The following is a 27,051-nucleotide window of genomic DNA, read 5'->3' on the forward strand; positions in this document are numbered from 1 at the left end:
TGTGTAACACACAGTGGTATTAGAAATAAGAATAGGGAGGCCCAAAATGTGTTTTATATTCTTCCAACTCTTTTATTTTCCAAATCTAAACATAATCCTCCAAGACAACTTGCACTTCTTCTGACTCTTGAACTCTTGAAAACAGTTCAAATTACCACAGTAATGCTCCAAAGCCTTCCAACATTGCCCATAATCTTAACCAAATCACCAGGAAGCTTCAAGCCAGCAACTGTTCATTTGGCTGTTCATTCTATGTAAAATAACCCAATAACCCTCCTGAAATTACTTCATACATGGACAGAAAACCTCTGCAAACCATCTGACTCTTACCTTTTACATACAGGTTTGCCGGAGACATTGAGCAAATTATTTGGATAATATGGGTTTGGAGGCATTGGTTGGGTTATTCTACTTTCCACCATCACAGGATGTATTCTGGTTCATAAAAGAATCACATCCCACTTTGAAATTAGATGGGTCTTAAGGCTCACTGTGTTTATTGGAAGCTGAAACCTAGAAAACAATCAATGGTACATCATGCATACACAGTCTCTAGATGTTGTGCCAGCATCCTCATTTAACACAGAAAGTCCTTCTCCTCCTCAAATATCCCCCAATCCAAATCCAAAACAATTATTTCCCTTTTCAGAATGACAAAGTAGGAAAGTTATTTTAAGATAAATCAAACGTGCTGCTTCTTTCTTACTTGTGTACATTAGCATCCTTCTTTGTTTGAGTCACCACACAGTCCTTATCAGGACTCAGTCTGAATTGACCTTATCAAAGTATTATCTAGGTTGTTTAGCATAACCTCACTTTAGAACAGATATTTTCATTTAATTCTTTCTTTTTCCAGTTGCCTCATGATATTTATTTACTCTTCTCTTACAAATATATTCCAAAATTTGAAAAATACAAGTTCACAGGAGTACATATGCAAGAGCATTTCCCCCTTTTTTTCTGTGTTTGAGCTAGTATTTTCATTCTTCAAGCTAGGGTATCAAACTCACTTTTAGGAGGGAGACAGTCTTTAAAACTTTAGCATTTAAACTATTTGGATCTTACTGCTTCCTCACATACAATAGTTTTTCTTTTTCCAACCTCCTTCCCAGCAGGCACTTTAGCCTTTTTCTCTGTGTTTAACAGTATTGTCCTGATTCAAAACTGAAGCACACAGTCCTGTCTCTAAAATCTGGGACATACACAGATGATATTTAATTCCTACTTCATCCCTATTACCTGCCATGCTCTTTATTACTTTATATTTACATGGATAAACACATTTTTATTCCTTGTTTCAGTTTCCTTTGCAGAGTTTAACTATGCTTGACTTCTAGCAAATTCTATCTCATCTAAACACTTTTTGACCTCTTAAGATAATTCCCCTTCTGCTCATTCCTTGCAAACTCTCTGTTTATTCTTAATTTTATTTGTGGGAGTTGTTAGTTAGCAAGTTAGGTCTGGAGTTCACCCCTAAAAGCCACCAGTGCTTAAGATGGGAGTTGTAGAAAGACTGTTGCATTTTTAACTAGGAAATGTCACCACATCCAAATGCTTGAGGCTCTTCAGTCACTATCCAGTTTCCCTAAGCTTATGTTGCACTTCAGGTTAAGAAAACATTAAAGATTTTTTTTTGTTAATTTTGGATCACAAGAATAGTGATGACTAACTCTCTCTGACGTCCTTAGTCCCTCCAAACCCAATTTTAAAATAACACTGGTTCTTCACAAGTCAGTAATTGTTAAAGAAGTTGTTTACCTTAGGGAAAGAGTTGGCTGTATGGTTATTAGGATCATTCATCCTCTGATTTGTAGTAGAACATAACAATTGCGTGTTGATTTTCTCCTCTAGTATTATCTGAATCCGGTCAGATCTTATCAACCTCTTACCTCCTTCCTGAAATGCAATTTTGACTTCTAAATTACTCTACTGTAGATGTAGATTTAATAATATGCCTCCAATTTCTCTACAGTCTGCTTACTGATTTACAGAGCTAAGAAACCACAGCACTGTAAACATTCAAGTCCCTTTTATATCTACATCATACAGCTTCTGACAGAGCTCGATCAAGACATCTGAGAATCGTCACAACGAGACTTTGCTACACCAAGGACTGATCTATCCCTGCTGCAGGGAAAACAGGGCGGGAGAAAGGGCGTGGCTTGGATGGAAGGTCATGCTTACTGCTGTGCTGTGCAGGCTGAGCAGCAGAAGGGAGGTAGGTGAGTGTTGGATCTCACACTATTGCACTCCTAGCAGCCAGCCTGGCTCTCCAAAGCACTGTCACAGCTACAGCAGAGAGCAGAAGGGTGCTCAAGGAAACTATCTCCTTTGTCAATGTCTAAAAGCTGAGCCTGCTTCCAATACATCTCCAAAAAAGAAAAAAACCCTATAAGATTTACAACCAACAATTAATTTCCATTACAAGCCCTTGACATCAGGACTCCTCTGCACTCAGAGGTGTATTCCAAATGTGGATTCTGAAATGCAAACAAATAATGCACATGAAATTAAAAAATTATGCCAACAAACAAACAAAAAAAACTAAGAACAACAAAAAGGACCCTAAGACTTCTCAATCATTTACATATGAAACACTAAAAAAAAAAAAAAAAAGAAAAGCAATTTAACTCAGAAATTTCTTCTTCAGGAAGAAGAGAACAGATTCTTAAAATTTGGCTCACTGGCACTACCAGCAACACCCTCTTTCCATCTGTGGCCTATCTAATCACTATTAGGATTGTAAGACTACATGACACATATTCAATCATATTCTACAGTCAAAGATGGTATTTTTTGTATGATTTTCTAAAATGCATTTTCATAATTTCATTATTTAATTCAATTTAAAAACATGCCACAAGGTTCATTCTGAGTTTAAAATCCTCTCACAACCACAGCAAGCCCACGTTAGATCCCAAATCTGAGAATGTGAGAACACTCAGGAAAGCACTCTTGTCAGTGCTCTACTTCACAGCTGGGTCTAAAGCACACTTCCTGCCCTTGTCTCACTCCAGCTCATGGCAGAAATTTCTTCTGACACTTTATTGATGTTAAATAGGGGGACTGCTAGCTCATAGCAAACTCCTCTAATCTACTATATTGTTTCTAGATTAGATTTCTATTTCTGCACTTTCACCTTCCAAATATAACAATATTAAAAGTTTTATTTTGTACATACTTCCTGGAAAGGAAGAAAATTGACTAATTTTTAATTTTTTTAAAAAAGAAGAATACAAAGAACAGCTAGAAAAGTAATCCTCACAAGCCACAAAATGTAAAATTTTTACTATTTATGTGTTGCATATAGCTTAATGAATGGGGGGGGCAATAAGGAAGTTTTCAAAGTTACTGCCAAGAAAAAAAATTCCTTATCTTTGTCTCTAAATTACTTCACCACGAAATAAATTTGCATTTACCTGTACCTTGGGATAAAAAGGAAGCTTTGTTTTGGCTCTAGTTCTTTAGTCACTGCTAGAGTTAAATTAAACAACGTTAATTAAACTATGACAAATTCAGTCTAAAGCTAACTGTCACCAGGGCAGGGGATAGGCTTGGGATCAACTTAAAACACTAAAATAACTAAAGAAATCACTTCCAGATCAAACCAAAACTGATTTTTTCCCCCAAAACAAAAGTTATTCAATACATTAGGAGAAATATTGCTTTAAAATAAATTCAGTAATACAAAATCTACGGCAGCTAGATTTGCTCAGTTCTACAATTAAAACGGTTTGTAATAGCACCAACCCTCCTTAAAAAGGCTTTTTCCCCCCCATATAATTTAGGATTTCCACTACCATCCAAAAAAAAATCCACACCAAAAAACCCACTCCAGTCTAATTGCAAAGACCTGATTTCAAAACCCTCCGAAGAATTTTTGTCCTCTGTACCGAGAAACACTACCCTTCTTTATATTTGAATCTTTCTAAAGAGCCATATAGTTGATAACTGTACCAAAAAAAAAAAGCCTCTATCAATTACTTAATTGCAAGTTAAAATAATTTTCTCCTCCTGACTTCTGCATTCTTGCCACAGCTCTGTTGGCTTTGTTTGCAAGTCTTCAATAAACATACTGCTGAGTTTCTGCCATACCCAGGTCCAAAACATTGCCAGCACTCATATAATACAGAATAATGAGAATGAGTGGCACTTCATCTAATCAACCACCTACCGTGAATCCCTGCTTACAAATTATTCTCTGGAAGCCAAAAAGTAAAACAGCCCAGAAACTGGACTCTACATTCTCAGAGTGGAATATCCCATCTGGGAACAGCATTACAAGGCAGTAAGAAAGGCACAGGTATTTTTTTATCATACACAACAACTTAAGACAGGTACAATATTCGTGTACCCAACACTCTCAGTGCAATGTTTCTTGAGAGATCACTTTCCCTTACTTGGAGGAGTTTTTAATTCATTTCGTAAGAAACCATGAAAACAAGTCTTTCCAAAATCAAAATCTGTATTTCCAACCTACCAACTCACTATTTATGCATATAATTTAAGAAAAACAGGGTGTTTAAAAGCCCCAAATTAGCTACATAATTTGTGTTTTTCATCAAATCCTAGTAATAACATTGTTGGGTGGTGAAAATTATTATAGCTAGCTTAAATGGAAAAGATCAAAAATGTTAAGAATCTTTTTCACAGCTTTGAAACAGAGAAAGACGTAATATTGCAAATAACAGTTCATAATAGCAGGCATGAAGGACTACTCCAATGTATCTGTTAGTGTACACATTAGGATGTTATATTTTTTAAATGTTTCAATTTTTTTTTATACAGCTTAAGTAAGACACTTGCCACCCCTAAGATGGTTTTAAACAGGACTAATGAGGGAGAGGAATTCTATTAAACTCTCAAAATCAGTGATTTGGTTCGCTTGGTTTGGGTTTTTTAAGTTATTTTCAAGTGATTTCTACATATGAATCTTGGGTAGCAGTTCATTCTGAAGCAACATTCAGAAAATTTTGAAAAGCTAAAACTGAATCTTTGTCAGAGCAGAAGATTCAGTAATATAGAAAATACTTTTTTTTTTTTTACTGTAACCTCTCAACCATGAATATTTCAGTGCAAGATTTTACAATTAAGAGGTTAACCATCTTTTTTCTCTTTCATGAGTATCACATAAAAATACTCACTTAAGCTCCTTTTTTGTTCAGAAGTCTTAATACCTCACAGTGTAGATGAGGTCTAAAATTATGTTTCTAATGTAATATTTTTGGACTCAGTGGAGGCTTAAATGGTCAACTCTGAGCACTATCATGAGAATCCTACTTCTATTCAGTAAATATATAGGTTTACCCAATTTTTTATCTTGAACATCTGAATTAGATATCCAAAGTCAGATGCTTAAATTTAGCGTGAAACTCATGTGAGTGCAGCTGAGTGTAAAAAGATTGCTAGTAAAAGAAATGCATTATAGAATGGATTAATGTACACAGGAATATTGTTTGCATAGGAAAGCCAAAATAATATTTGTATAATTTTTTTACCAAATTCACTTGGATCAATACTCCCCTGAAAACTCTTCAGCTATATTTGGTGATCCCAAATTTGTTAGTGTAACCCTCTGCATCTTGCAATTCTATGTAGATTATTGCAAATCACAAGCCCTTTAATACCTGAAAAACAAATTCCGCTCTTCTATTTACCATGGTTTCAACCAAACTCAAAATAATGCTCAATTAACAATTATTTGGATTATTGATCCTCATTTTATCAATCTACACATTTTTAAAACATCATTTTTACTGATCTGAGTGCTGTGCCAAGTTCATTTTTTTCAACAGAGGTACAAGTTTTGTCATGGTATATCTTAACTCAGAAGCAATCCCATTCTTTTTGCCTTTAACATAAGCAGACTCAGAAAAATCTAGTTCATATGTGAAATAAACTGATTCCCCCCTAATTTTTTTTTTACTTGCATTGTTACTGGCTACAGTCTTATTAGTCAGAAATTATAAAATTAAACACAGTAAAGTCAAAATTAACTAAATGTAAGTTCACATCTGTTAGAGAAAAAGAAAAAAGGCACATAAAACAGTTATTCAGTACTGTTAAATGAACCATTGACAGGACAAATCTATGTTTTAGTATTTCTATAAAAACATCATGTGCAAGCCTTTATTAAGGATGGGGACATAATTACAGTAAAAGTTAGACACAAAGCAGAAACCATCACTAATATAACAGTCTCACAATCAAAGAAGCCAGAAACTAACCTATTGCACAGTTCACTGCATATCTGTCATATCTGGAGAACTAGGTTACTGATTTTAGAGATAATTCATATAGAAAAATGCTAAGATCACATGGCTTCACAACACATGCAAAGAGGTATATGCCTCAAAAGCAGTTCCCTTTAGCAACCCTTGGAAAATTGGCCCAGTCAAGTTTTAAATTACTCCTGTAGACCAGAAATGTTATTTGCAATTCATGCTTTTTTCACAGTTCTTTCATGCAGAGTAGCATATTTTGCTGTTTAATCAGATTTGTAATCTCTGATTTCGAGGATTATAAATAATAGAGCTGAACAAGAGAGTTGGTCAAATACATTACTGTCTGCACATAAAAGCTCTGGAATATATTTTTCCTTGTTCAGCCAGCTTCATGGACAGCTTAGCAGCATTTCTGCAAACAACATATTCAGCTACATTTTAAATAACTCAGCATTTCAGTTCTAACTGAAGATGTTTCCTAGACTTCAAAAGACGCTGATTTTTTACCTGTCAGTTAAAATTGTCTTAAGACAAACATATGGCACATAGGCAAAGACACAGACAGTGCTTTATATCCCATGTTTAAGGATTAATAGTACTTTATCTTAGTAATTACACTTTTTAAGAAGATTAAATATTTAAGGGGGGAAAAAAGCAAAAAAAAATTACTCATTAAGCTTTAAACACCATCTGAACTATTTCAATGAGTATAATAATTTTCCCCGATGTTTCTAACCTTTTTAAGTTTCTGACCAAATTTAAATTAATCTAGACTGACATCATCCATTCCAGATTAATTTCTAATTCTATAGCCTGCTGGAGAGAAGTTTCATAAGTTCAGTAACTGGAAAGTGCAAGGTGGTAAACTGAAAAAACAGATGAAAGTTCAAGAGAGAGGAATGTTGGTCAGAGATTGTGACTGAGGAGTTAAGTGAGTCAGGAGATGACAAGGAAAGAAAAGCTTAGTGGAAGGAGACCAGAAAACTCAAAAGAATAAAGACTTAATTGAAAGAAGTAAGATTTCAGGGGAAAAAAAACAACAACTTGAATAAAACAGAAAGAGAATAGAAGATTCAAAAATACTATTTGAGTGACAGAAATTAAAGGGGGGGAAATACAAGTAAAATATATAAACATATTGGGTTTTGTTGTTTGGGGTTTTTTTAAATGAACTTTGTTTCACTAAACTTTTGACTCTGTTTTACTGGTGGTTTGGCTGGTTTTAGCTAAAATAGTTAAAGATTTCCCCTTTCTTCTCCATCCTCTGGACATTAAAAAAAAGAAATTCCTCAACACTTTCTAGAAAGATACACCTACACACACCCACAATTAAAACAGGTGATAGTGGCAAAATGTTTACACTCAGAAATACTGAATTTATGTAAGAAATTAATTCTCACAGACACATCATAACATGATATTCAGGAGAAGTGTAATGCAATATGACACACAACATGGAGAAACTACCCAAAGTCCTAAGAAAACATTTTCCTCTGATGAAATTGCTGCCATCAGTGATGCAAACTAGATGACTATCAAATCACACAGGAATTAGACTTAAATCAAATAGACTTTTTTAGACTCTAAAAGAAGATAATTAGGATGTCTCGCCATTGTCACTCTTGGTATCTAGAAAATAGCTCTGTTTATCCTGTCAATCACTTCTCCTGGCACGCACAGAAAGGGCAGCAAAAGTAGAACACACAAAACCAACAGGGTAATTGCATAGTATCTGAGAAGCTGCAAGCAAATTCCCAGTGAGTGCTTCTCTCTCAACTACTATGTTCAGCACTTTTAAGAGAAACTTAACCTCACAGCTGGACTGATGTTCCATTCTTACACTGTCTTTGTAACTTACCCCTATAAAAATGACAGACAGCCTTACTTAGAGTGGGATTTCCCACCTTTTATGCTTACTTTATTTATTTTTCAGGTCTGTTTTTCCTGGCTCCACTAGATACTTACACAATCAACGTAAACTAAGCCCACTCAATTGGTATGGATCCTTGCCAAAAGACAGTGAATTAGTTTAGAGTGACTGGTAGAAACTGCATGAAAAATGGTTGGGGAAGCAGAGTGTAGGAAATAAGGCATAAAATACAAATGCTAATCCAGCTTTACCACTTCCGTACTGTAATACTTTGTGAAGACGGTTTCTTCACCAAGGGGTGAGAGATTTGAATCCTATAGCTAACAGACCAGATCTCAAAAGCATCCTAATTCTCATCTGATTCCTTGCCTTGTTTTATAGCTCTGTCAAGATACTTCAACTGCAATTCATGATGACTCCTAATAAATTATTCCTTATTATTAAGGAATAATTAAGATCTATCTCACTACAAGCAATTTCTGAAAAACTTTGATTTATTTATAACTTTTATCCTATTTAATAATAGTACCCTTGTACAATTTTCCGCACTTCTTTTCCATTACCTTAGGTGTCAAGGTGGCCTTCTATGATGGGTGATGGCAGCAGTTGACAACAGACCAATAAATGTCATCTACCTAGACTTTTGTATGGTCCGACATGACATCCTATCTCCAAATTAGAGAGACATGGATTTGATGAATGGACTATTCAGTGGATAGGGAATTGGCTGGATGGATGCAGCCAGAGAGTTGCAATCAATGGCTCTATGTCCAGGTGGCGAGTAGTGTCCCTAAAGACTCTGTTTTGGGACCAGTGCTCTTCAGTATCTTCATACAGTAACACAGTGAGATCGAGTTCACCCTCAGCAAGTTTGCAGATGACACCAAGCTGAGCAGTGCAGTTGACACAACAGGAGGAAGAAGTGCCATCCAGTGGGACCTGGACAAGCTTGAGAAGTGGGCCTAAGAGAACATCATGAGGTACGACACGTGCAAGATGCTCCACCTGGGTTAGGGCAATCCCACACATGAACACAGACTGGAAGAGGAACTCCTTGAGAGCAGCCTTGCCAAGAAGTACCTGGAGGTTCTTACGGATGAAAAGCTGGACATGAAGTAACAGTGTGTGCTTGCAGCCTACAAAACCAATTGCATCCTAGGCTGCATCAAATGCATTGTGGCGAGCAGGTCAAGGGAGGCGATTCTGCCCCTCTACTCCACTATGGTGATACCCCACATGGAGTGCTGCATCCAGCTCTTACCTGGTCCTTAGCACAGGAAAGACCTGTTAGACAGGGTCCAGAGGAGGGCCATGAAGGTGATCAGAACACCTATCCTATGAAGACAGGCTGAGAAAGTTAGGGTTGTTCTCTTCCTGGAGAAGAGAAGGCTCCAGGAAGACCTCATTGCAGCCTTTGAGCACCTTAAGAGGGCTTTTAAAAACGAGGCATTATAAAAAGGAGGGATGGCTTCAGAAGGGTTCTGAAAGCTCATTTTTCATGCAGACCATGTCAATATTCTAGGTGAAATAATGCCATAAAAAGGAACTCCTATTAGCACTATCAGACAGTCCTGATACACTTTGGGGTGAGAATGTATCGTGGTTGGAAGTCCTTCAGCACCAAAACCAGCATATTGTAAAACTACACTGTAAGGAAATTTACAGTATTTATTACAAGTTAGATCACTTACTGAAGGGAAAATGTTTAGGACTTCACCTTGTACTACACCAAGGCTTTTGCATGCACTCTGTCCATGATAGATTCTGAAGAATGGAGCAATGAACATCTTACCTTGCATCGTTGTTTTTGTGGGTTCTGAAAACAGAGGAATGAGCAGGAGGTAGATGAGGTAGACAAAGGAGAGCCCATTGTAACGGAAAGCACAGGCTGCAAGAGAAAAGAAAAAGAACATATTGCTTAATCAGTCTGACATAATCAAATTCAATAGCACAAAGCATTTCCCATTTGAGTTTACTATTTACCTTGCCAACTTTTTGCCACTAATTTTAACAATTTTTACACAAGTATTTAAATTTATGCCTTCAATAAATCATAGAATCACAGAATGGGTAAGGTTGGAAGGGACCACAGTGGATCATTTGGTCCAACCTCCCTGATCAAGCAGGGTCATCCAAGAGCACATTGCGCAGGATTGTGTCCAGACACTTGAGTATCTTCAGTGAGGGAGACTCCACAACCTCTCTGGGCTCCATCCCAGCGTGTGGTCACCCGCACAATAAAGAAGTTCTTCCTCGTATTCAGGTGGAACTTTCTATGCATCATTTTCTGACCATTTCATTTTGTCTTATTGCTTAGCATCACCAAGAAGAGCCTTCCCTTCAGATACTTAGATACATAGATGAGGTCCCCTCAGACATCTCTCCTTGAGGCTCAACAGACCCAAACCTCTCTGAGAGATGCCCCAGTCCTTTGATCATCTTTGTTGCCCTTCACTGGACCTGCTCCAGGAGCTTCATGTCTCTCTTATACTGAGGAGCCCAGAACTAGACACATCACTCCAGATACAGTCACACCAGGGCTGAGTAAAGGGGCAGGATCACCTCCCTCGACCTGCTGGCAATGCACTTCCTAATGCAGCATTGGACTTCTTGGCCACAAGGGCACACTGCTGGCTCATGGACAGTTTGTTATATACCGGGATCCCCAGGTCCTTCTCCACAGAGCTGCTTTGCAGCAGGTCAGCCCCCAGTCTGTACTGGTACATGGGGTCAATTCTTCCCCAATTGAAGGATGCTGCATTTGACTTTGTTGAACTTTGGACAGTTCTTCTCTGCCCATCTCTCCAAACTGTTGGGGTCCTTCTGAATGGAATCATAGGATATCCTGAGTTACCAAGGACCCACAAGGATCATCAAAAGTCCAACTCTCAACCCTACACAGGACAGCTCCAAGAATCACATCATGTGCTTGTCCAAATGCTTCTTGAACTCTGTCAAGCTTGGTGCTGTGACCACTTTCCTGGGGAGCCTGTTCCAGTGCCTGACCACACTCCAGGTGAAGAACTTTTTCCTAATATCTATTCTAAACCTCCCCTGACACAGCTTCATGCCATTTCCTTGGGTCCTGTCACTGGTCACCACAGAAAAGAGATCAGTGCCTGCCCCCTGCTTCCCATCACTAGGAAGCTGTAGACTGCTGTGAAGTCTCCCCTCAGTCTCCTTCTCTCCAGGCTGAACAAACCAAGTGACATCAGCTGCTTCTCATATGGCTTCCCCTCTAGACTCTTCACTATCTTTGTAGCCTTCCTTTGGATGCTTTCTAATAGCTTTACATGTTTCTTATACTGTGATGCCTAAAATTGCACACAGGACTAGAGGTGAGGCCGCAGCAGCACAGAGAAGGACAATCATCCTCTCTACTCTGTGTAATTTTCTTTAAATTAAACAAACTTCTGAAGTATTTTAACAGTAATACATATTTTAAGTTTAGAAAAAGATGCATTCAAGTTAGAAAGACTTTGTCCAGAATGAAGGACAAGTTAGCTGTTACTTACACATTTTACTTTCCTCATATATAAACTCATTCAATCATTCTCCACAAAAGTATATAGGGATGCATAAATCAATATTTATGGGTTGCCTTTAAGAAGCCACAATCTGGTTCATTATATTACAAATAAGGATTATCAGTAATAATTAAGAAATATAAAGTAGGTTCAGATTACAAATTATAGAATGCCTGTTATCCTTAAAATAACAATGTCTTTAAATAATTACAGAGATCTCTGAATTTTACGGTCATCCAATTATTTGCTCTTACATAGTTCTATTACTGAAAAGATTGTGAACTACCAATCAAAAAGGAACAGCAACTTGCAACTGGTGCTATGCCAATTTTTCTAAAGAATTAAATTATTCTGTTAATTTTGCCTACTATTTCCTTTTCTATTTTTAAAATTTAGTGTGAGTGTATTTTTCTGAAAGTATCCATGTCAGCAGGCCATTATAACAAGTACAATATTGCTACACCCCAGGCTCACCTTTTCAAAGAATTTCATGCATATTCTGTACTGAAAGAAGAGTAAATGGACTTCCATACAGATTAAAAAAAAAAAAAAAAGAGAGACAAAATAATCTGCAATTCCACTGTGCAGCAGATGTTGAAATATAAGACCCACCACATTCAATTGTTCCTAAGAGATAAGCCAACTGCTAAGGAGTCAGTAGATGAATTAGCCTTTACATTTATTTACTCATGGAATGTAACTCATATCAATTAAGTCTTCTCAGCTATATCAAAACAACTTGGTTTTGGTTTTTTCAGTCACCACTCCTGAAATTTCATGGAGACTATATTAAGAATGAGTTAACAAATTAAGCATTAATCAGTCCTCATCCTCATCACATCTGTCCACTTTAATTCTAAATTTAAAACTGCAAAGTCTCTCAATTAACAAATCCATGCAATAGCTACAATTTTCCCAGGTTACCTCAATAGCCTTGACAGAGAAACTCTGGATATACACTTCACATCTACAGCCTGGTCAAGAAATATGTGAAATTTATGGATTCCTGGCAAGAAGAAAGGATAAGGAGCATCTATGCTGCACTTCTAAGCTGATACGATTCCGCCATGAGCCTTAAAAAGAAAAAAATCTATCAAGGACTACAGAATCCATCGAAGCTTAACAGAGGGTTTTTCAGAGAGAAATCCAAAATCTTAAGAGCAGCTTCTTATTCTTACAGAGCCTGTAAGAATTGCTCCTGTCACTTACTAAATTTTCTTAATAGCCACAGCCTTTAAGAAGACATAAACTGAAGACTTACATCTACACTTGTAACTATAAAAAACCTGCAAGGTAAAGTAAATAGGACCTATCCCACTGGGAATTCTGTAAGCAATTATCAGAGCTTTAAAGTGAATGTACTTGAGAAGAGAGAGTCAGCCCTGCTATTATGAACCTACTCTCTCAGGGTGCTCTGCAGAGGAGCACAGGATGTACAATGACCATTAGTGGCCTTCTTGAAAAGAATGTCACTAAAGAGGAAAGAGGACACTCCTGAGATCAGGACAAATCCATAAATCAAACTTTTTTTTTTTTCCAAAGTTTAATTTGGAATGGGAAAAAAATTTTGGCATTCATAAGAAAAGGTACAGTAATAGTTTAAGGCTGATCTACAGTCTGAAGGCTTTTCCATTTCAATGGAAAGGATCAATGTTTTCAGTCATTCTGGTAGCAGAATAATATCCTATTATCCAGTTATTCCAGGGATTGTGTCGATCAGATTTTAATCATGTTAAACAGCTTACCTGATTTCAGTGCAATATTATACACATTTTCTTCTTTCTTCAGAACTGAGCCTGCTACACTTCTTGTAGAGCACTTAGCTTCTCAGTACAAAGAAAACAGCAGCTGTGTGCTTTAGATACCCTTCTTTATTAGTCGGATATCACTGAATGTCTCCCTAACAAATCTATGTCAAATATTTAGAATCTCTATTTACATAAAAGCATCCTCCAGCAAAATAGCAACCTTGGCTAGACATTGCCTGGAAAACCTGTATTTATTGTAAGCAGTTGCAAAAGCACCAGCAATATGTTTCTCAGAATTAATACATTAAAACATTCCAAACTTAGCTGCAAAATTTTTACTATTCCCTACTGCAGCCATTCCAATATTTTCATTTTGTTTTTATCTCCATTTGTCTAGTACATCTTGCTGGAGATATCAGTGGCTTATAAAGTTAATGTGCAAGAGCAAAGAGCCATGACTGAATATATTTTTAGCAAGATAAAAATTTAGAAAACAGCAGCCACACTGCATTTACATATTTACACTGCATTGCATCATTATTTGTCAAACATATGTATTCCTAAGTTCTGACACTCAAAACTACCTAGAACAAATTGCAGAGCATAAAATCAGCTTCAGTTTGTCACTGATACAACAACAAAGGATGATCCAAAAAAACAAGTGAACTCATCCTCTGCACTCCCTCTGGCATTCACAGAGGTCTCCTTTTGCAAAAGAAGCTGTACAAAGATGTCCATCCCAGTGGAAAGTCCCATTTGAGGTCAATGGAATTCCATCAATAGAAAAAGCACCTAAAAGATGAGTTTCTTGGCAAACCAAGTGGTAGAGAAATTTCTGGGTATTTTGGTTACATTGGTCGGTTTGCGCTATCAAAATTAATGTAATTTTAGCATTTTATGCTTGTTACCTCTTCTCAAAATTGTCTAATCAATTAGCAAAATTAATTTCAGAGGAATTATTTTTGAACTTTATTTACCTCAAAATTTACTGCTTTCTATTTCTAGAGCTATGTACTCAACAGTTTTTTTTCTCCACCACTACATAAATGGGACTATTAACAGAGGTTACATCTCCATTCAAACCTTTCCTTATGTATTTTTTTTCATACAAAGCATCCAGAAAACCCTTCAGGTTCCTACTTTCAAAAAGTATGGTTTTGTCTAAAGTAAACACTGAACAAAAACGCTTAAATTGGTAAACATATCATACACACAAAGTCCATACACACTTTCTGCTCTTCAGATTTCTTTTTAAGTCACATTTGTCACCCAGTTTTCTAACAGTCTCTACTAACAAAACTACAGAAATGTTATTTTTTTTCTGCTACTGTTCACAGTCCAATCGTAACAGTAATACACAACTGGGAAAAGACATAAAAAGCAGAGCTATTCATGTACAGAATTAGTGGCAAACCTAGCTTCTTCTTGGTATAACCTGAAGTACTTTGGAGCACCTTCCCTTAGACATTAAGAAAAGAGCACTTTATAACATGTAACACTAAATTCCTCATTCATAAGTGATTATTTTAAATATTTCTGGTTTAATGCATAAAGCATTAAAGTTATTGTGCAAACCTTTAAAGGCAGGCTCAGAATGTCATCTAAGACAAAGTCTTTACTGAAGTCCAGGTAGACAGCATCCACAGCCTTTTCCTCATCCACTAGGTGGGTCTCATGGTCATAGAAGGAGATCAAGTTACTCAAGCAGGACCTGCCTTTCCTAAATCTGTGCTGGTTGGGCCTGATCTGGTTGTCCTGTATGTGCTGCATAATGACACTCAAGATGATCGGTTCCATAACCTTTCCTGGCACCAAGGTCAGACTGACAAGCCCGTAGTTCCCTGGATCCTCCTTCTGACCCTTCTTGTGGGTGGGCGTCACATTGGCCAGCGTCCAGTCAACTGGGACCTCCCTGGTTAGCCAGGACTGATAATAAAGGCAGTTGCTTGGTGAGCTCTTCCACCACCTCCCTCAGTACCCTCATGTGGATCCCATCCACATGCACAGATTTGTGAGTGTCTCAGGAGGTCACTATCTACCTCCTCCTGTATAGCAGGGTGTCTATTCTGCTCCCCGTCCCTGTCTGTCACCTCAGGGATCTGATTGCCCTGACAATAACTGGTCTTACAGTTGAAGGCTGAGGCAAAGGAAGCATTCACAGAAAAAAGTACAACAGTGGTTTAGGACTGACCTCAGCCTTTTCCTCACTTTTGGTTACAATGTTTCCCTCTGCATCCAATAAAGAATGGAGATTTTCCTTGGCCCTCTTTTTGTTGTTAGTAAGTTTTTAAAAATACTTTCTATTATTTTTCACACCAGTGGCCAGATTGAGTTCCAACTGAAAGCTGAAAAAATGCAATTTATCCATAAGACAGATATGTACAGTATGCACTATACAAAATTAAAAAGGAATCTTAAAAAAACAGAAAATCCTATATCACATGGCATTATGTAACCTTGGCATTATATAACCTTGTCCTTCTAGATTTTATTTTTCATTATTTTATGATAGCCAGAGAAGGCGGCATTTGAAGAAATCTAATACTGCTTCTTAGACTCATCACCAAGTGTCTACATGTAGATACTGGGTTTTTCCAACATCAGAATCCTAACAGCTGCTACATATTATTTCATATTTATACCAACAGTTCTTTCCTTTCCTCTACTTAAAGAGGATGATTTGTATAAAATTTGTATTTTATCTGTTAAATAAGAAATACTGGAGGGCAACATGAGTGGCAATAGAGAAATTTGCAATAAGCTTGAACATGGAAATGAAAGCAAAAAAATAGCCTCATAAAAGATGTGTTTAGTTTTATTCTACAAAAATTTTAAGAGGTAATTAATTCAGAAGTGGAAACTACCTGTTCAAAAAGAACAGCCTTCAAGAGTACAGGCATAGTACCAAAGGGCTATTGACTCCTCATTTATAAGCTACAATTGTGTCAAAAGCCATGGCAACAGAAAATAAAAAGGAAGGTGAAGACAGAATTAACCATGCACTCACTATTTCTGAATTTATTTTACTATAAAGGCACTGTCATTAATGTTAACAGAATAACGTATTGCTTGTTATGCCCCTTTCTGTTCAAGAAGTATGTAAAAACATTTTTCTCCACATATTTCTGCTGTAGGCTTGAGAATATTATACATCCTTCTTAGCGTTATCCTATCCAGACTCATGTGTGCTTTAGCATGAAAAGGAATTAATTCAGCCAACTACACTGAAGTAATGTGTCTTCTACTTTCAGCAGGATATTGCATAGTGTTTGCATCCTGTTTTAACAATTTTACAGTGGCAAGATTATTAAGAAAGGTATGCAATTATATTCTTCAAGATTGGTACCTTTAGACTAAAATTTGGGTTAACTTTCATGCTTGTTTTTCCAGAAAAAAAAAAAATCAGTGAAAATATTAATTGGAAAAAGTGGTGCTGAAAAAATGCTTAACCCTGAGCAGGCAAGGGTTGTTGGCTGAAAGACAGAGCTGATGCTGTTCGCTCATTCTTGTACCCACATAGTTTGAAATAAATCTCTGAGAGCAAGAGACCAAAACACGAAAGAGAAAGGGAATAAGTAGCTGAATGATCTTCGAAACTACTCAGTCTCCAGGAGGCCAAGTGTCCAACTCAAAGCTGGGAGAACTCAGTACCAGATTCCTGTCTGTGATGCTATAATTTTTCATAGTTATCCCACAGTTAATATGGGATATTTTATACCAGTTATATCCTCAGAATTCTGGGGGGGGGGGGGGGGAAGTAGGAGGAAAGTAGCACCCAATTCAGATGACTAAAACAGGCTACAGAAGACAGCCTTTGCTACCAACAAAAACCCAACCATTTCCCATAAGCCAGCCAGGTAAGTTTTTCCAAGAATGTGATACAGAGAGGAGAGGTCAAGACTGGTGAGCAAAGTATATTTTACTCCTATTCATGCCTGCGTAAAGCTTTTACGTTTTTTTTCATTTTTAATTTCTAGTAATACTTTCACTTAGCATCAACCAGCAAACATAACAAAAAATGGAAACAGAATTTTTCTCCTTTTTCTAATGGTTCATGCATGCAGCATTCCTTAACCAAAACTCACACGTGTGCATAGTACTAATATAGTCAAATAGCAGCAAACTGCTCTCCAGTGCTTCCTCACAATTCCTGGTGTCTCTGCTCCCAGAGGCAAGAGTATGCTTGAGGAGAAAGCCCACCTAACCCCATATTGAAACAAAGACCCAGAAAACTGTACACTCTTGCTCTGTTGGACTTGAACATTGTTTTCTGAACTGATATAGTAAAAAGTTAAGCTCATTCACTGTCGGCACGATAAAACGACCCAGTATTAAATACTCATAGAGCAGAATCTCCCAGAAAGATGATAGAGTAGTTGCTCTTGCCTACACTACAATGTTACGTGCCAACAACTGTTAAGGTACAAAGAGGGAGCAAATCTCACATTTCCTTTTCAACTTAGAGACACAAGTGCAAATCATTCTAAGTTTCTGAGGATTTCCTGCTTTTACCTGACATGGCCGTGACTAACCAAATGCAATAGAAATAAAAAACCAAGCAGATTAAAAATTAAGTTTATTGTGATAAGAAATGTGTGTTACCAGTTTCTGAAAAAGACAGGCAAGTTGTATTATTTCTATAAATTGCTGATTTTTATATCTTCTAATGCATCTTCAATTTCAAATTTCTGTTTCAAAAATACAAAATTTGTTTCAGAAATTTTTCCTCCAATATTCTTTACAGTAACAGTGAAACAATTGCCACACATTGTAAAAATAGTTATGCTGTAAAACAGCCTATTTTAAAGAATAAAACTAAATAAAGTGACCCAAATGTTCCTCTTCAAGAACTATACCTTCTAATAATGACAAGTATCTGACAGGCATAGTGCCCAGGGAACTTTAGCTCACAGATGTGAACTATATTTTTACTTACTGAATTCAGAAGAAGAGGTTAACTTTTGGCACAGTTTTCAGAATTACTTCCAAGTAATTCCACTTAACGCTTGTGACAGATGAGATTGGAATTACACACTGCTGTGCAAGATAGTTAAGTGAAATGCATGTAATCTTATCCTCCTTTTAGAGAAAATTAATGGTTATAGCCTACGGTGTACAGCACAGAACCACACAGAACTGTGGCTGCTCAGGACAAGTTACATACTGCCAATACTTCCACATCACACAGCTCTGCTGACAACATTGTGGCAACATATACTCCCCACCCTGAGCCAACATTTCAACATGGTGCTGCTTTGCATGTTACACCCAGATAGGAAACTTTTCTCTTTTGGAACAAAAAAACCCAAACAAAACATCAGGGCTTTGATAAATGGACAAATACTATGCTTTGGTTCATGTCAGCACTTCTACAATCACATTTTTTTTCATCGGTCAATATTCATCAGGAGACATGACTGCTGGCAAGTAAACACTTTTCAAAGGGTTTGGGGTTGTGTTTTTTTTTTTTTTTGCTTTGATTTTTCTCTCCTTTCCTCTCCTTCTCTGAGCAGCAGCTTCAGTAAGCTTCCTCTCCATGACAAACCATCTAGAACAGATTTTAACTGTGGAAAATATTGGGAATTGAATGCAGAGAGAAAAAACAAAACACCTTGTTCACCTCTTCCTTTCAGATCTTAGGAAAAGGAACTATGCTTCCCAGCTGTATTTGACAGAAAGAAAATTAACAAAAGACCTCAAAATGTAAGCCTACCACAGTCATCATCTTACTTAGAATAATGTATTTTAAAGGAGTATCTACTCTTGCGAGGAAGTCCACGTCAATACACTTTATTGACATGACTAAGTAGATGAATATTTCCAAATTTAAAAACATGAAGGACACCATCATCAGTAATTTTTCCCGTTAGAAAGATCAACTTAACATTATAACCCATTTCAGTTTCAGTGCAGACAAACTAAATTACAACTTGCTACTGTCTCTTACTTAGATTGCCATAAGATTTTGGCATATCTACATTGTGTTGGTAATCTCTTACCAATCAATTTGAGATAGGGTTGGGGGTTCTTTGGTTAAGTGGTTTGATTTATGATCTTTCAATACTTACCTATAATAATAATAATAAAAATATAATAAAACCTACACCTTTCAATTCCAGTCTCTTCTATGAATCTCACGGTCATCAAAGCTTGTTGCAGGTACACTCTTTTTTCTCCCTGCACCCACCTCATACAATTAACACATGCCAAAATAAGCTTCACTCCAAAAACAGTGGTCTTAACTTCCATTATAAAACACCAAACAAACAAACAAAAAGAAGTAGCTGTCAAAGAGTCTCCCTTTTTTGACATAACACACCTCTGGGATCTATGTTGTCCTCGGGCTTTATGACCAGAACATCACCTTCGCTCACGCACCCCACACAGGAGTGGGCAAACAGGGGCGTGGCACATCAGTGAGGGCGTGGCACGGAAGTTTGCACGGCAGTTCCCATAGGCAGGGCAAACAGGTAGGGCAGAAGCCTAAGGTATTTCTGTGGCTTTTTTCTCACAGCTCAAGGCAGTCATGCCTCCCAAAAAAATGAAAGCTGTTGCTCCTATTACCAGTAGAGGGGTGTCAATACAGACAGAACCCTCTAAAAAGGATGCAGCCACTCAGGCCTCTGGCTGCATAGACTGTTTGAGCCTACAACTGCTACCAGAGGACAGCGTGAGAAACACCTGCTTACGATGTGAGCAGGTGGATGATTTGCTATGTCTGGTGGCAGAGCTAAAGGAAGAGGTGGAAAGACTAAGGAGTATAAGGGAGAGTGAAAGGGAAATTGACTGGTGGAGTCACACCCTTTCGATTCCTAAAGAAGCCCAGCAGGAAGTGGTGAAGCCCAGCCCCCCCTGCCATCAGGCAGACAGAATGGACAATATGGATGGAGAGGAATGGAAACAGGTGCCTGCTCGTAGAGGCAAAACCACCCCCTCTCGACCCCTTTCACCTGCCAGGGTGCCCTTAAAAAACAGGTATATGGCCCTGGTTTCAGAAAGTCTGATGGAGGACAGTCAGGAGGAAGATCTGTCTACAAGGTCTTCTGGTTACACCCGGTCTACTGGATCTGTTACAACTACAGGTAAAAGGAAAAAGAGAAGGGTTATTGTAGTTGGTGACTCCATTTTGAGGGGAACTGAGGGCCCTATATGTCGGCCAGACCCATCCCACAGGGAAGTTTGCTGTCTTCCTGGGGCCAGGGTGAGGGATATTACAAAAACACTTCCTAAGCTTATTCAACCCTCAGACTATTACCCGCTGTTGGTTGTCCAGGTTGGAAGTGAAGACATCAATAATAGGAGTACCAGGGTAATTAAAAAAGATTTTAAGGCTCTGACCCGATCACTTCATGGGACAGGAGCACAGGTAGTAATTGGCTCAGTTCCTGTGCTAGCTGGGATGAATGAAGAGATAAATGAGGAGAGGTTTAGGAAAGCACAGCTTACCAATAGGTGGCTTAGAGGATGGTGCTATCGTCAAAATTTTGGGGTTTTTGATCATGGGGCAAACTCCATGTTGCCTAGTCTCGTCAAACCAGATGGGCTTCATCTATCTGGGAAGGGCAAAAGAACTGTAGCCCGTAAGTTGGCAGGGTTAGTTAGGAGGGCTTTAAACTAGGTCTGAAGGGGGAAGGGGCGGCAACTGGGCTCTCCAGAAAAAAGCCTAAGGGTGTAGAGCCTGAGTTGAGAATAAAATCAATGGCCCAGCTGAAGTGCATGTACACCAATGCATGCAGTATGGGAAACAAACAAGAGGAGCTGGAAGCCATAGTGCAGCAGCAAAACTATGACATAGTTGCTGTCACAGAAACGTGGTGGGATGACGCACACGACTGGAGTGCTGCTATGGGGGGCTACAAGCTCTTCAGAAAGGACAGGCAGGGAAGGAGAGGTGGAGGGGTGGCTTTATATGTTAGAGAGTCTCTTGACTCTGTTGAAGTTGAGGTCAGCAGTGACAAGGTTGAGTGCCTGTGGACCAGAATCAGGGGGAAGGCCAACAAGGCTGACATCCTTGTGGGTGTCTGTTACAGACCGCCCAACCAGGATGATGAAGGAGATGAATTATTCTACAAGCAGCTGGCAGATGTCTCAAAATCTCCAGCCCTTGTGCTTGTGGGTGACTTTAACCTGCCGGATATCTGCTGGGAGCTTCATACTGCAGAGAAGAGGCAGTCAAGGAGGTTCCTGGAGTGTATAGAGGATAATTTCCTTCATCAACTGGTAAATGAGCCTACCAGGGGTAAGGCCCCACTAGACCTACTGTTTACAAACAGAGAGGGGCTGGTGGATGATGTAGTGGTTGGAGGCTGCCTGGGGCATAGTGACCACGAAATAATTGAATTTTCAATCCTCAGGGATGTAAGGAGAGCCATCATTAAAACCTCTACTCTGGACTTCCAGAGGGCAGATTTTGGCCTATTCAAAAAACTAATTCAAGGCATACCCTGGGAAACAACCCTTAAAGGCAAGGGGGTCCAGGAGGGATGGACATGCTTCAAGCAGGCAATTTTGAGCGCACAGGAACAGGCTATACCAGTGTGCCGAAAGGCCAGCCGGAGGGGAAGACGGCCGGCTTGGTTAAATAGGGAGGTTCTAAAAGAAATCAGGGATAAAAAGAAAGTTTACAGACTGTGGAAAAAAGGGCTGGTTACTTATGAAGAATTTACGAAGAGAGCTAGGTCATGCAGGAAAAAAATTAGGGAAAGAAAAGTGGAATTTGAAGTTAATTTGGCTAATTCAGTTAGGAATAACAAAAAGTCCTTTTATAAATACATTAATAGCAAAAGGAGAGGCAAGGAAAACCTCAGTTCTCTGTTGGACTTTGAGGGAAATATAGTTAACAAAGATGAGGAGAAGGCTGAGGTACTTAACACCTACTTTGCCTCAGTTTTTAGCAGTAAGACAGGTGGCCCTCAGGACAACTGGCCTCTAGAGCAGATAGACAGAGACAGAGACCTGAATAGCCCTCCTGTATTCCAGGAGGATGTAGTTAGCGACTTACTGAGCCAGCTGGATCCCAACAAGTCCATGGGACCAGACGGGATCCATCCCAGGGTGATGAGAGAGCTGGCAGAAGAGCTTGCCAAACCGCTCTCCATCATCTTCCAACAGTCCTGGCTCTCTGGGAAGGTCCCAAATGATTGGAGGTTGGCGAATGTCACCCCAATCCACAAAAAAGGCTGCAAGCAGGACCCTGGCAACTATAGGCCTGTCAGCCTGACCTCGGTGCCTGGCAGGGTTATGGAACAGATCATCCTGAGTGCAATCACACAGCACCTTCAGGATGGACAAGGGATTAGACCCAGCCAGCATGGGTTTAGGAGGGGCAGGTCCTGTCTGACCAACCTGATCTCTTTTTACGATCAGGTGACCCACCTGGTGGATGAGGGGAAGGCTGTGGATGTGGTCTATCTAGACTTCAGCAAGGCCTTTGACACTGTCTCCCATAATATACTCCTGGAAAAGCTGGTAGCCCATGGCTTGGACAAGTATACCCTCTCCTGGATTAGGAACTGGCTGGAGGGTCGGGCCCAGAGAGTGCTGGTGAATGGAGCTGCATCCAGCTGGCGGCCGGTCACCAGTGGTGTTCCCCAGGGATCAGTGTTGGGCCCAGTCCTGTTTAACATCTTTATAGATGATTTAGATGAGGGGATTGAGTGTATCATCAGCAAATTGGGAGGGAGTGTCGACCTGCTGGAAGGCAGGAGGGCTCTGCAGAGGGATCTGGATAGACTTGAGAGATGGGCTGATTCCAATGGGATGAAGTTCAATAAAGCCAAGTGCCGGGTCCTGCGCTTTGGCCACAACAACCCCATGCAGCGCTACAGGCTGGGCACAGAGTGGTTGAAGAGCAGCCAGGCAGAAAGGGACCTGGGGGTACTAATTGACAGGAAGCTCAACATGAGCCAACAGTGTGCCCAGGTGGCCAAGAAGGCCAATGGGATCTTGTCCTGTATCAAAAATAGTGTGGCCAGCAGGAGCAGGGAAGTGATCCTACCCCTGTACTCTGCGTTGGTGAGGCCACACCTTGAGTATTGTGTTCAGTTCTGGGCCCCTCAGTTCAGAAAGGATATTGAGGTGCTGGAGCGGGTCCAGAGAAGAGCAACAAGGCTGGTGAAGGGACTGGAGCATAAGTCCTATGGGGAGAGGCTGAGGGAGCTGGGGTTGTTTAGCCTGGAGAAGAGGAGGCTCAGAGGTGACCTCATCACCGTCTATAACTACCTGAAGGGAAGTTCTAGCCAGGTGGGGGTTGGTCTCTTCTCTCAGGCACTCAGCAATAGGACAAGGGGGCACGGGCTTAAGCTCCGCCAGGGGAAATTTAAGTTGGATATCAGGAGAAAATTCTTTACAGAGAGAGTGATCAGGCATTGGAATGGGCTGCCCAGAGAGGTGGTGGATTCACCATCCCTGGAGATTTTTAAACGCAGGTTGGACGTGGCACTGAGTGCCATGATCTAGTAAATGGACTGGATTTGGACCAAGGGTTGGACTCGATGATCTCGGAGGTCTTTTCCAACCCAATCGATTCTATGATTCTATGATTCTATGACAGGAGCTGAAATAGCAAGCACTCAACTTCATGACTTCATTTCACTGAAGTCATAACATTATTCATTATGTATACATATACATTCCTTAATTGGTCTGGGAAGAGGAAAAAGAGCCACTGAGGTGGCTGCCTGTGGAAGGGAGACTGTCCGCATTCTTACCCTTTCTCCAACAGCAGCTTTTCTGTCTCCAAGCTTCTATCTCTAGGAAAGTAACTGGGAGCTAAAGAAATCACTCTGCTCCTCACTCATTTTCATGGGATAAGAAAAGCATGTTCCTTTTTCCCCGGACATCCGGAGACAGTTGTGCTGTTACAGTTGCATAATCCTGGCAAGACTCAAACTAAAAATAACAGCAAACTCAGAACACAGATGACAATCAAATGTCACACAGTGCTACTGCTAAAATACAACATTAACCAGGGACAGATGTGGAGACAGTTGTATGACAGAGAGATCTCCAGGAGCAGAAAGGGACTGAGACTTCCATTTACAGCTGCTAAGAAGCTATCAGATGCCAGGAACAGCTATTCAGTCAGATGTTTCCAGCAATTAAAAGTGCAAATTTCGGCATACGTTACCATTTCCCCACCACTATCCACACTCATCATCTTTTAAGACACATAAATAACCCTAAGTCAATTGATGTAAGATGCAGAAAGAACCAAGCCCTTTTTTTTTTTTGCCAGCTGTTGCTTACACTGACATCAGTCCTAAAAAACCCTGAGTCAGATGAAGGACGCGTTAAAAAACTAATGCAGACAAACACCTCTGAGGAATATAAGCATGATAAAACATAAGAGAGGTGTTAACACTGAAAAATGAGTGTCATTAGTGACGTTACAAATATGAATGCAGAGTTTGAAACTCTGCCATTATTTATTCCAGTAGAGGAAAGGATAAACTTCCTTTCTTGGTCCTTCACAGAAAAAAAAGACCCAAAGGGTTGCAACAGCAAGCTATAAATCCGGGTAATGAAGGAGCATTTCACACAGTGCTTTACCAAAGCCACAGTGTTTACCAAAGGAAACAGAATTTTTAAAAATAGGTGTCTCCAGGATATCAAGTGCATAAAGCAGATACAAGCCCCTCATTCTTGCAATGTCCCTATTCCAAACTGATGTTTCTCTTACAAGATAATAAATCATTTTTTGTTTGAAGAATTGTGCATTTCCTTCTCTCCTTAAAATACACTAGGCAACATCCTTTTATTGCAAAGAATTTTCAGTCTACTACAGGAATCTACTTAGGAATGCCATGAATTGTCAAAGAAACTATATCTTCTAACTAGGAAGAAGGAATGGATCCTGATGAACCCAAAGAATCACAGAACCCAGGGAGATATTAGGAGACATATTTACAACTGTAAATCTGATTTGGTCATTAAGATTGCCTATTCTGGAGAAGTAATACTTAAACCCATCTGACTCCCAATAAAATTTCACAAGCACACAACCATAATCTCTACAAGACAGAGTCCTTCTGGAACAGATGCATTTTACTATCCAAATGCAACACTTCCCTAACACTGTATGAAAAATATCTAACAGTAATCCTATCAAAAAGACCCATGGCCTTGTCCAGTTTTCACACAGCAAGGTAGACTCCATACAGTCATTTAAGAAAAAAAACATCTTTACTGTGCATTTATTCTGAGTAGAAACATTTCTCAGAAAGCACAAGGCACATATGTTAACTCTGCATGTTTCTGCGCACATCATTTAAGACACTTCTCTACACTCAAGGGGCTGCAATCTGTGGTACTCCTTTCAGGTCGCCAAATTTCTCGTACTTGTGGGAGGCCTTCTTCCACGTATCAATTTTCTATTATACAGCATCTGTAGAAATGTTTTCTTCCCCTAGAATACTATTTGGAGAAACTCCCTCAGACTTTTGATAAGCTCTCAGCCAGATTTTAAGAGCAAGACTGGAACTTCAAGATGATTTAATACCTCTTTCATGTTTATAAAACAAACCATTGTGTCCTTGTCCAAGAATATTTGAATGTGGGAAGTTAAGAAGTTTAACTTGAAGAAAACTTCCCACGCAGTTAGTAATTCTAATCTGTTTATATCCAGGCTCAATATAAAGTCTGACTACGTATTTCTTTGGAGTCAAGCCACTGTCCTGAAGATACCAAATGATGTTATGATATTCTGGTATCCCACCAGAATAAAAAGTAAAGCAGTCACATCCCACCAAGAAAATTAGGGTTCCAGGTTCGCCACTATATAACTTCTAGAGCTCTCAACATAGCAATCACAAAGTAAAGGATTGTTTCTTGCAGGGGAAGACAGAACAAAATCTCGTCATCATTAGGCATGTTCTGAACACATGAAGATGAGTACAGTAAAGGGTTGCAACATGAATCTTCATTCAGAAAATGCAATAATGTGCTTTTCTCATTTAAAGGAAACCAAAATAAAACAAAAACCAACCAAACCAAAAACCCAGCATCTCTTTAATTGAGCAAGAATCTCAAATTTGGAGAAATGAGTCCACTGAGAATCTCAGATCTGTTCTTGAGAAGGAGCCAAAGTATACATCCTGGAGGATTAAAACTAAGTGAAGGGCACACTAAATTTGATTTAAACATATCCTGAAAATTTAAGAAAGAAACAAACACCATGCTGTCCTTCAAGTTAAAAAAAAAAAAAAAAAATGTTTTTCTTCACAATCTTGCAAGGAAGCCAGCGATCCCTTACTGACAAGGGTTCTACATACAGTGAAGATAAGAGCAGTAAAGACTTACATAATCCTTGTAACTTTATTTATGAGCACTTCCATTAGTACAAATTTTTATCTGGTTAATAAAGTATTTTTGTCTGTAAACTGACAAAAAATTTATACCATTTTAGAACATAAACATGGATTTCAAAGTGGTCTTTATGAGCAAACTGACTAGAATTAGTCTTGGATGAAGTTTATAGCTTCAGAAAAGAAATGTGCCAGAATAAGTAAAATGTTAGGGTTTGTTCAAACACAGAGGATTCTCTTCATTAACAGCTAGACCAATGTACAACAGCCAGTCAGTTTGTCAGAAATATTCTGTCAACCCAGAAAAATAACTAACTTCATCCTTTGCCATGTGGTCTTAAGTGATGGAGGTGGCAAGATGAAGCTGCAGAAAGAAAA

At 39.0% G+C, this 27,051-nt stretch overlaps 1 protein-coding gene across 3 annotated transcripts in view; it reads right to left on the reverse strand.

Moving 5' to 3' along the window:
- PIEZO2 (piezo type mechanosensitive ion channel component 2) overlaps positions 1–27,051 on the reverse strand; it is a 297,318-nt gene that overhangs the window by 233,956 nt on the left and 36,311 nt on the right. For all 3 annotated transcript variants that reach the window (XM_064656971.1, XM_064656987.1, XM_064656979.1), the window contains exon 2: positions 9,887–9,982. In XM_064656971.1, coding sequence (XP_064513041.1) covers positions 9,887–9,982 — 96 coding nt within the window. The remainder of the gene's footprint in view (positions 1–9,886; positions 9,983–27,051) is intronic.

The sequence above is a fragment of the Pseudopipra pipra genome, chromosome 1 (assembly GCF_036250125.1).
Source record: "Pseudopipra pipra isolate bDixPip1 chromosome 1, bDixPip1.hap1, whole genome shotgun sequence".
NCBI classification, from domain to species: Eukaryota; Metazoa; Chordata; class Aves; order Passeriformes; family Pipridae; genus Pseudopipra; species Pseudopipra pipra.